Here is an 11934-nt window from a genome sequence, read left to right on the forward strand (position 1 = left end):
TTCTAAATTATTTACTGCCAGTTCTCAAGGACCATAGCTCGACGCTGAATTTCCACCCACATTTAAAACCTTCACTCTTTTCAATCACCACTCTTTTAAATATTGCTGTCTTTTACCATAGTTCAGGGTAGCAGTAGTAAATTCGAAAGCGTTTGTTTTGGTTATGTCCTTGTGTGGGATAGCCTATTCATCAACGAAGTCTTTAATATTAAAAACTTCGTTGATGAATTAATATGAATGACTAATAAGCCCATTTTTAAATGATTCATTGTTTATCAGGTAATTGCATCATTGCTTGGAAACAAATAGGTTTACAAGCTGAATAAGTCATGGCGAACATTCCTTATCTACGCATTACCTACAATATTTACAAATTGGTATTGGAATCCTGACTACAACACTAAATCGTGTTGTGAATTTTCTTACTGCCCGCATATAACACATTAAGAAAATCGATATTTCCTAAACCAGGTATAATTATAAATTTTCATTGTAACTTGAACATATGCTTATTTTTAGAACAGTTATTCATTTGTTTTAATAAAATTAAATTTTTACGCTTATTATTAATTAAATAGTATTAATAACGTAACTAAATTTTCATTTAAGCGGAGAATTATATCTCAGAGCCTGGTTTTAACACATTTCTGCATTAATTGTGTCTACCGGTATGTATGGTCGGGAATAAATCTAAGAAATACATTTCAATCACTAGCCATATAGACGGTGTCTTAGCCTCTTACTCATGAATAACTATGGGTAATTGCCATTTTTAACGGCATGGCAAGGAGAGAGCATCCTAAAAATTATGACCATCAAAGCAAAAACTAAGATCACCGACGCTCTAACCCACGCCTTACAGCTGAAATGGAAATGGGCAGACCATAATATTAGAAGTTGTACAGATAAAAAAAACGTGGGAAAACAACGCAATGAACAGATCCAAATAAAAAGTAAATACCTACTGCAAAACACGAAGTAATAACTAATGTAAGCTAAATCTGTAATAAAAAACAACCATTTGATTTGTAATTTTTTAAAGCAATTAAAGTGTCTTTATTATTATTATTAACTAGAATGTCTCCTTTTAAACAGCGTTATCACAGTTAGAAAGACGAATTGGTGGTTAACAACCTAATAAGACTTAGTTTTTTAGAGGTACATATATAAATAAATGGTCCGAACTGTGTCTAAAACGTTCATACAATCGCAGACTAACGAACTATATCATAGAAGATGATGACACTTTATAGAAATACCTAGTTCTAAACCTATGGCCGGCTATTTTTGCAAACCATAACAAATTATGATGTAAGTACTTGTGCGCAGGATTCACTCACCGGTTCAACTGGTTATGCCTCACAAACCAAAGGTGAATGAACGATATATATTTGCATTCGGAATTTTGTTATTTGTGAGTCATGGAGCACAGATTTTGAACTGATATTCTATAGTTATGGTTCAAGTAATAATATAGTGACCTGTGTTGCTTCAGCGTGAGATTCTCGTCCCTGAATACACAACAATAATTACATATAAATATACTAAAGATAGAAGTAAATTATGTCGCGCATTTATGTATATGTATGCCTTTTGGCATAGGCATCCTCTGTTTTCACTGCTTATCAAACGCGACTCAATTCGACCCAGCGTGTGAACTTCGTATTTCGCCCACCTTCTTATCGGGCATCTGGGCTTCTGCATATTTCCTATTTTGGATTATAGCGTAGTACAATTGCTCTCACGTTAGAGTAAAAACAATTTACTAAAAATTGAACGACAATACCGAATGGTTCTCAAAACCAGCGGACAATTCCCAAGACGACTAGAAGCCTCGATTCTCTGGGATATCCGTGCACAAGACCTAAACAAGGATATGCTGCGTCGACTCAGCGATCGGATAAAGAGACCCCTGGTGAAGCTTACATCGGATACGGACAACACAACCTCTACCTACCTAATACTAGACTAGTTGAAATCGATTATGTATCAAAAAATACAGGAATCGGCTGCTCAGCAAGCAAACGACCGGTCCACATCCCCATAAATTTAACAATAAATAGTAATAAAAAATAATTTAAAAAACTATCGCGTACGTACAAATTGACCGTTACATTTAACTTCTGCTGCTAGGAAATAAACTAGACAATTAAAAGATCAACTGTTTATTGAATTTTTATTAGAGTTTAACATATGCAAAGTCACGAGGACGGAATTATGTAATAAGAGACGGAAAGAATACGTTGAATAGTGATTCATACAAAATGGTAGCTGGAGTGGCCGGATGTTCGCATTGTCGCAAATTGCTCTTCCCTCGCCCAGTCGCGGTACAACGATCGCGTTTTTCGATTATAATGCCAGAGACAACATAGACCATCAATTATAATTGACTAGATGACCCATTACCTTCAACCAAAATTACTTTAATCAAAATTTAACGCCATGTGATGGTTCCTAATTGAGGCCCCTGTATTCTCGTAGGTCCGATGATTTTAATAAGTGATTTTTTTAATAATTACTCATTAAAAAAATTATAAGACGATTTTAAGTATATTTCTAGTCAACTAGACTTTACACCTCAAAATCTGGTCAAGATTTATTTAAGTACTACGTCTGGATTACATTATCTTCAAGCCAACTATGACGGCTTACTTCTACTGAGACTTACAATGTAAGCAGATATTATAACGTAGGAATGTGTTACAATCACACACTATTCCTTAACACACATATTTCAAAGGGATGGATTTACAACTCCACCGCATTCAAAACTACAATTCAAATTTATCTTTAAAAAAAATATTCCAGGATCTTCTCATCTACTGTGTGTGCTATAGAAATGTAGTATATAACTATAATTAAGTTTCCTATATTGTATTAGATAAGTAGATATTCAAATTAATAAAGGTGTATTCATAAAGTGTTAGCTGCTTACTTTATTAACATTTATTAATTTTACGAAATAGGGAACTAATGACTCGAGATAAACAATGAATCAACCTTTGTACCATAATGTATAATTAATTAATATGTGTAATGTACCTTTGTGTGTTTAATCTTTTAATTAACACTATTTATAATTAAGATATTTTGTACCATGAATCGTCTTAATAATTATTTGTACCTATATGTATTAAAATATTATTTTTTATGAAAAAAATTAAGAAAATAAGTATATGGTATTTTTTAATACTGTTGTCTTCGCTGAGACATTATGGAACATTACGATTGGGAACTCTTGTAAGATAACAATTTTCGTACGCTTTGCTATCGTCGTCCAAATTTATATGGAATTTTTAATGAATCTGTCGAATTATATTTTAATAAAAGGCCAACTAGTCTGGTCTAGTTTATTGTACCAAAGTACAAAATATTTTCCTGTTTACAACAAGGAATGCCGTGGACAAATTTTCATGAATGGAAATAATTGTCAATGAGTGGTCACGATGACTGTCTGGTTGTTCGAAATTCGAATATTCAATGAAGGCATGTATAGGGAAAAGTCTGTCTATATTGGTTATGAATCATTAAAACTCTAAGAAATAACTCTATCTAACTATTTCTCGACGTGATGCAACCACTGACTAAAATTACTTTTTTTATATTAATGATTATTAAGAAGTTATATGACTCCATTAGGCTTTTTTAATTCAGCTCTTAATACCCTAATGTTTGATTTTATAAAGTGCCGCTAGCTTAAGCAAATATTTTCAAAACATAGCGACTTTCTTGTCCAACAATCAACAGAGATATCATTAAGACATTTCTTAATCAACAAATTGTAAATATACACTAAACCTCAAATTGTAAGTCAAACAATACGCTCCAGCTACAAATGATAATACATAGGTTTTAATATCTTTAGCAAATTTCAGCATTTTATTATAGTATCACTGAAACTAATACCGTGATAGCACAATCTTGTTTATCGACAGTATCGGACATTTGGACATTTCTAGAAAATTCCACGATGGCTTTATCAATTAGTATCAGGTACATGGTGCGATCATACTTCGCCATAGCGATTATTTATCTTGTGTGTCAACTGGCGACATTCGCGAATCAGTAAGTGATTTTATTGATAAAGTTCTTTAGGTCTCGTTCTGAATTGAATATAGGTAGGTACTAAAAATATAGACTAGGGCTATGTAACCTCCTATAGAGATCCCGTCTTCAACTGAGTTTTTCAACTACTTTTGATATTTTTGTGCACGATATCACATACTTGGAGTAGAAAAACTTATTATTAAAGTTAGGATTGCTATACCTAGAGGAAGTTATAAGTATGTATAACTAATGTCTCTTTCCGTCAAATTGCATTTACGGTATGATATAAAGAGACAGATCACTACTTTTGTATAGAAATACACGTTTCGGATTTGAGAAGTCGGTGAATGGTGTATTGACTGATACTGATATATACATATTTAGTATATTTTTCTATAAAATGTCTTGTTTACACATTGATACATTGGCATAAGGATAAGCTATCACTTTTTACAGAATTATATCGAACAAAAAACAAAAGTTTAAAAGAAACAGTTTTGACTCTCTAAAATGTCTAATTTGTCTTATCCAACCAATTAATTTCATTATCTTTGGTCTTAAGGATTGATTTTTTTAGAGGAAGTTCCCAAAGACTTTTCTGTCAACTCATATTTTATGGGTTAAAATTATGAAAATTAAGTCTTCAGTTGAAAATGTTACTTCAAAATCTACCTAATATTATTATTAACTTGCCTTTGCAAATAATTCGTTCGTGTACAGATTTACGTACAACAAATGCACAATAATATAAAAATGGGTGGATAATGTACAATGTGTATTTTTTAACAATGCAGTGCCTACGTTGTTAAATTTTTAGATTTCGTCATCGTTATTATTTGATATGATATTAACAAGTGATATCAGCTATTATAATATAAGTATAGTATCTATAATTCTATATTCTATGAAACAAATTTGCTATTCGATAAAATTATAACCCTAATAACATTGACATTGGAGGGAATATGAAATATTGGGGCAAGGTAACACGAAAACCTATTACCATAATATTTCGGTTCAATCATTTCAACGTTGCATGACTCAACCTAATTTCGATAATTCTTTTCAAGCAAAGGCCTATTTTTCCTTCGGCTAATATCACACAAGCCTCATTTGAATATACTTTTTGTTTGTACATTTTACAACCATAAGACGAAAGAGTATTAAGTACCAATATGAAAATAAAAAACATAAAATTGAGAATTGTAACTGTGGCTAAAATAATTATATCCGTTTTTTTCTATTTTGGCGCAAAAGCTTGTTTGGTGGCGAGTCGTGGAGCTCGTTCCAATTTTAATTTAACGCGGCACAAAATACCGTTATTGAAGGTCGCGAGCCTCTGTCACTGCCAAGGCCTACGAGAAATTTGAAATTGCCTGGTAATATTGGGAGAAGGTATTTCATAATAAATACTGACATAAATACCTACCTTAAAATTAAAATATGATATAAACACTTAAATTTCTATTATTTTATGTTATATATATCGACTTATGGTCAATAAAGATTAATATATAGTAGAGCATTTCTTTATAATTATATTTAATTTCATCTAGGTATTGTCAAAACTTAAAACTTTCTATTCATTAACTTTTTTGGGATAAGAAACTGTAATTAAATTTTAAATTACACAAGTGTATATTTTATTCATACACAACTTAGTATACTTTAATATAGGACATTTTGAAAAGGCCGTTTCACTAAATTATAATGTCATATTTTCAAAGAGTATGAAACCTAGTGATCTACCATATTCTTATCTTATTCAGTTGAACCGATAATCTTTTTCTATGAGACATTGGTATTAAAACGTAATATATTATGTTTTCATCATACTTTAAGACGGCCGCCTAATGTACAAAAGGCTAGTTTTTGGACAAAATCTATACTGATACTTTAGAAAATAAAGGTAGTCGAAGTTTATTATAAAACCAAACAATCTTTATCTAAATTATTGAAATTTCAAACTTAAAAAAAACCATATCTATATTACATATAGGTACTAAGATTATTTTCGACAGGTCTTCATCGCGGCAAACGATATATTCTTATCTTCTAGTTCAAATAGATTTACTCATTTAAGAATAATGGAATGCTTTAAAACAAACTAGTATTGATTACCAATTCCGTAACACGATTAAAAATATAGTCTGCAAAGAGCAGTCATTGTGCATCTCAGCAAGGCCAAGGCCGGCAGGGCTACGGTGCGGGCAGCGGGAGGCAATAGGCTTAACGTTCAGCGCAAAGCCGTACCAACCATTCTGCACCTCGCAGTCGACTCTGACGGTTGTACAAGCGCAAGGTAAGCGGTAGATAATTTATATCTCATCCTACCGCCACTCAAGCTCTAAGCTTCAACTGTTATTCCAATTCTGATATCAATTATTAAGTGACAATTTAAACCGTTTCAAATATGTGCAATGATAATTTTAAGTGTTCCGATGCCGATAAGCTGTTATTATCAAAGTCTAAAAGTTTGTGTTGCATTCAAATTTACCGCGTTAAGGTAACTAGTGGCATTGATGAGCGGTAGGTTTCCCTCCGAAAAGTTTTGAAGCAGTTCCCGAAGGGCGGGAAGTAAGTGCCGCGTGCGTGCGAGAGCCGGGAATCGATCGGGACACCCCTCGCCCTCACCGTTCCCTACGCAGACACATTCATTAGGACAAAATATCATTCCATCATTGCATTTAGTATCCTGCGTTAATTTTGTTTATTTACTGTAGTTTTAGTGATTTAGTGCATGTTTTAGCGGCTAGTTATTGAAAAAAAGATTTGTGAAAATGGGTGGATGTGCTACTAAAGAAAACAAAGCTAAACCGGCGGATGAATCCGATGGGTGCGTATCTCTAGTCGGAGCGGCGTACATTTTCAATGCCCTCTAAATAAAATCTTATTGTTTTCATTTAAATCAGTGAGTTAAATTTAAATTAATAGAAACGAAATGAATAGGGCTCAGAAGGTTTTTTTTTATCTTTCTCATAAAATCAGTTTTACAAATGTAAGGTTCGTAACTTCACATACATAACATTACAATTCAATAGTACCAATTTTAATTGAAGACTACATAAATGTTTTAATCTTATTGAAATTGTCTTGTTTTGATATGATGTTATTTCATGAGTACAATCAAATTATTTAAATTGGTACTCTTATAAAATTAACTCAGTAGCATTATTATCTAAGTGTTATTTCTAAAGATTCTATTTAAGCCTTCGGTAGCCTTTTTTTATTGTGTTGTGATTGCTTGTAAACTGTTATACAATAGGGGCATTGTTAAAATGTAACTTGACGATACGTGAAAGAATGCATAAACCTAAATGAAAATGAATGCAATTAGGTAATAAGAAACTTGTGATATGATCGTCAGCGGGGACTGAGTGGGAGGTTACCGGCTAGCTGCGCGCAACCAAGCAATACCGGTGCGCAGTAAGCTGACAAATACGTTCGACTTGCGCGCGTCCAAAGCGACCTCTGTTTGAATTACGTAATTCTGGGAAAATTTAAGCTCTGGGTGTGTTCAAGGAGTTATTGTATTGCCGGCACTCTGAGTGACAATTCATAACCCCTTAGCTCATAGATCCTTTGCACTCCATAGTAGAATTAGTCTCATCGTCATGAATTACAAAATTAAAGTTACGATTCCTATTGTGGTTTGTGGTGGCGCTGTCCTTGCGTATTACCTCATAAGACGGTGTGTATATTTTAATTATGACTTCGGCAAAACTATCCTACCTACTTATGAAATTATTTAATACTTAACTTTTTAAAATTTTATTGTGATTAGATTGGTTTTACATGTTACTTACCTAAAAATGTAATTTAACGTTTGTCCCTAGATCCTAGACTTGCACAACCCTACGCACGTAAAAACTTTTTCAAAAGTAATAGAATTTTAGCATAAATAACTTTTTGACAGTTGTCATAATTTACCGGGCATAAATGCTAATTGCAGCAAATTTTAAAAATTTTCGGATAGTACGGAAAAGCCATCGTGATTGCATTTCTCGAATAACTTCTTAAACATTTAATTAATTTCCTTGCCTTGTACTAAGTTTTATTTTAATATATTCTTTTGACCAAAATAGTAAAAATGTGTACGAGAGCGACATGCGCTGCCCTCAAAGCGTTAGTTAATTTAAAAAAAGATACTTTCGTGAATAATCTGTACGTTGAAGTAAAATAATTAATATGTTTTACAGAAAAGCCGCAGCAATGGTAGACGCCGCAACTATTGAGAAAATGGAGGCTGGATTCGCTAAGCTCCAGGCCTCCGACTCCAAGTCGCTGCTGAAGAAGTACCTCACCAAGGAAGTCTTTGACGCTCTTAAGAACAAGAAGACCTCCTTCGGATCCACACTCTTGGATTGCATCCAGTCAGGTTAGTTATAATACATAAGAACAAATACATAGAAGGATTGTAAGCCATTATAAAAGTATATGAAAATTTATTAATAGCATTATAATAATTGAAAAATATAATACCTAGTGTTAATTCTAATAATTATTATTAATATTATTAGGTCTAAGTTTAAATATTTATAATGCATAATAATATTTTTAATAGATTTTTCCAGAAAATTTTGTTACATGAAGAATTTATCTTTATTAGGTACACTATGAATTTTTATTCTATCCATTTTTACAGGTCTTGAAAACTTTGACTCTGGTGTTGGAATCTATGCCCCAGATGCTGAGGCATACACAGTTTTTGCTGACCTATTTGACCCCATTATTGAAGACTACCACAATGGCTTCAAAAAGGATGACAAGCATCCTCCCAAGAACTGGGGTGATGTAGAAACCCTTGGAAATCTTGATGCTGCTGGTGAATTTATTGTCTCCACCCGTGTCCGTTGTGGACGTTCCATGGAAGGTTACCCTTTCAACCCCTGCTTAACTGAGGCTCAGTACAAGGAAATGGAAGACAAAGTCTCTGCCACTCTGTCTGGCCTTGAAGGCGAACTTAAAGGCACATTCTACCCCCTAACTGGTATGTCCAAGGAAGTTCAGCAGAAATTGATTGATGACCACTTCCTTTTCAAGGAGGGTGACAGGTTCCTTCAGGCTGCCAATGCTTGCCGCTTCTGGCCTACCGGACGTGGTATCTACCACAATGAGAACAAAACCTTCTTGGTTTGGTGCAATGAGGAGGACCACCTCCGTCTCATCTCCATGCAGATGGGTGGTGACTTAAAACAAGTATACAAGAGATTGGTGACAGCAGTCAATGACATTGAGAAGAGGATTCCATTCTCCCACAATGATCGTCTTGGATTCCTCACTTTCTGTCCCACCAACTTGGGAACAACTGTTCGTGCTTCGGTACACATTAAGTTGCCTAAACTCGCTGCAGATAAAGCTAAGTTGGAGGAAGTAGCGTCTAAATACCACTTGCAAGTACGTGGAACTCGCGGAGAGCACACTGAAGCCGAGGGTGGTGTTTACGACATCTCCAACAAGAGGCGTATGGGTCTCACTGAGTACGACGCCGTCAAGGAAATGTACGATGGCATTGCTGAACTGATCAAAATCGAGAAGTCCCTGTAAGCTTCGATCTCGCTATCAGTATTTTTTTGTATTCATTTTCATAAGTATTGAATGTTGTGGGTTGCTTAGCGATACTAGTCAGCGGCGCCCATCGCGGGCGACCGGGCGCGCAGGCGGCCCATTATACTGTTTTTCTTAAAAGTATTTTCTATAAGGAAATGGAAAATAAAGACAGCTAGTATTAAGTCCAATAATGTCTTTTATTTGTTACCTGATTAAATTTTTAAATTGTACCAAGTTTTCAAACCTTCTTATGACAATCCAAACTTAAAATAATATTTAAATATAATATTGTTGCATACAGCATGGTGAAGAATGTAAGAAAGAATGTTGAAAGAAAATATTTTTTGAGACCATGTCCGACCCTAAAATATAATGGTTTAATTTGCCATCTAGCACTGGCACTACATAGTGCAGTCCATCCGGTATGTACTTACTACTTAGTGCTAGTGCTAGATATGTAACAATCACAAATACAGATAGATGATAATACAGTTCAGTCGATTTTGTAAGTTGTCAATGCCAAAATTACAGCATTAGCTTACAATGTTCAATAATTAAATGCCAATCGCAATGATAATTTTCTAATAGGCTTTATAATCTGCGTAGGGCGTTGTTGCGTAGATTTTTTTAGAATTCTAATGTTATTTTAATAATAATTAATATACTATCATAGACTATAGAGTATCTTCAGCATTATACATTGGTCTTTGATTACCTGTTATTTGTTACAGTCAAATTCAAATTTCAAAATAATTTTCTGATTTCTGTAAATTCAAATTTTAAATCAAATTCTATACAATACATGATACAATTGCCTTAATATTATATCATAACAAGATGTCAACACCAAAACCGGAAAAGGAATTACATTTACCGCTTTCAAGAGTTAAAACTATCATGAAAAGTTCACCTGAAGTAGATGCTGTCGGCCCCGAACCATTATACTTAGTTACTAAAGTTACTGTAAGTTTATACAAATAGCTCCTTCCCTGAAAAATATATCCCAAAAGTTTTTAAATACATCTTCATAACCTTTATTTCGATTAGTTATGGATAACATTAATAGTAAAATTTGCTAAACCACACTATAGGACGTCATGTAATATATTATTGGTTAGTTAAATTTTTTTTGTGTGAAGTTTGTAATTTATAGTTAATAAAATGTTACTATACTTTCCAGGAATTATTTGTGATAGATTTAGCCAAGCGCGCATTTAAGAATAGTTCTAACAACTTGTTAGAATACAAGCATATAGCTGATGTTGTACAAGAAGATGACAGCTTAGATTTCCTACGTGAGATAATACCAAGAAAAATCACAGTTAAGCAATTTAAAGAAATGATGGCTCGAAAAGCGGCTAAGGCAAACTCAGATGATTCAACTGAAGAGTCGAGCAGTGAAGAAAGTAGTGAAGAGAGTGAAGAAAGTCAGGAAGAATAATATAAGAATGCTACATTTTCTTAAAATGTGAAATAAAGTGTCGGACCAATCACCATTGTTATTATGATAACAATATGATTTGGTGTTAACTTCAACATTGCCGTCTTGGTGATATTTTTGAGTGTAAAAAAATCATGTATTTATAATACACATTTAGTATTGTTTATAACTGGGGTAATTGTGAAGCCTGATAAAACAGTTATTATTTTCGTAAGCAAATTGTTAAAACAAATATGTACAGTTGCAACAGGGACTTTGCATTGTGTGTGTAACAGATTACATTGCCTGCCTAATATTTTAGTATGTAATGTGGATATTGGTGAATATTGTACCTAACAACCCTATTAAGTTATTGTGTATGTTTGAAAATTTGACTGTTTGTTTGTGTAATGTGTCATGTATCCATGGTAAACTCTGTAACTTCACCTATTCAACAATGTCAAAATTACTGGATGTTGGGTGTGTGAAATGTTTGAGAATAAAAGTATAAAATGTGTTTAAATTGTAAACTAGATCAGGTAGTTTCACAAATATATATTAAATAAACTTTGCTGTATTTACTGTTATGGGTAAATAGATAATAGAGGAAATCTTAAAAACAACTGGCAATTTTATTCAGTCGGAAAAAATGTATGGGTTTTGCCATGCACATTTTGGTAGGAGCAATTTTACAAGTATGATATCTATAGCTTATCTAAAGCACTTCCCTGTAAAAAAATTTTGCTTTAAGAATTGATTTTAATTACAGGAGTTCTATGATAATAAATTTTCGTTAATTATAAGGTGAGGAATGAGTAACTACAGCAATCGGAAATAATTTCGTTGCATAAACACCGAACGTTTAACTAAGAGTCTCTAAGTAGGTAATATTGAGATAAAATAAAAAGTGATTGCGT

General features: G+C 33.3%; 2 protein-coding genes across 5 annotated transcripts; both read left to right on the forward strand.

Moving 5' to 3' along the window:
- The first annotated feature begins 4040 nt into the window (after positions 1 to 4040).
- On the forward strand, positions 4041 to 9785 carry LOC111001874 (arginine kinase). 4 transcript variants are annotated; one of them, XM_022271921.2, is made up of 3 exons: positions 4041 to 4065; positions 8247 to 8425; positions 8693 to 9785. In XM_022271921.2, the coding sequence occupies exons 2-3, from the start codon at positions 8260 to 8262 to the stop codon at positions 9592 to 9594; spliced, it is 1068 nt and encodes a 355-aa protein (XP_022127613.1). In that variant the 5' UTR covers positions 4041 to 4065; positions 8247 to 8259; the 3' UTR covers positions 9595 to 9785. The 4 variants fall into 4 exon arrangements, with proteins under 4 accessions (XP_022127613.1, XP_022127612.1, XP_022127615.1 ...); XM_022271920.2 differs by lacking the exon at positions 4041 to 4065 and adding an exon at positions 6197 to 6349; XM_022271923.2 differs by lacking the exon at positions 4041 to 4065 and adding an exon at positions 6554 to 6883.
- Positions 9786 to 10262: 477 nt separating this feature from the next.
- On the forward strand, positions 10263 to 11640 carry LOC111001875 (chromatin accessibility complex 16kD protein). The gene is made up of 2 exons (XM_022271924.2): positions 10263 to 10560; positions 10778 to 11640. Exons 1-2 carry the CDS (start codon positions 10435 to 10437, stop codon positions 11036 to 11038), a joined length of 387 nt encoding a protein of 128 aa, XP_022127616.1. The 5' UTR covers positions 10263 to 10434; the 3' UTR covers positions 11039 to 11640.
- Positions 11641 to 11934: the final 294 nt, after the last annotated feature.

Source organism: Pieris rapae, chromosome 20 (genome assembly GCF_905147795.1).
Source record: "Pieris rapae chromosome 20, ilPieRapa1.1, whole genome shotgun sequence".
Classification (NCBI taxonomy): domain Eukaryota; kingdom Metazoa; phylum Arthropoda; class Insecta; order Lepidoptera; family Pieridae; genus Pieris; species Pieris rapae.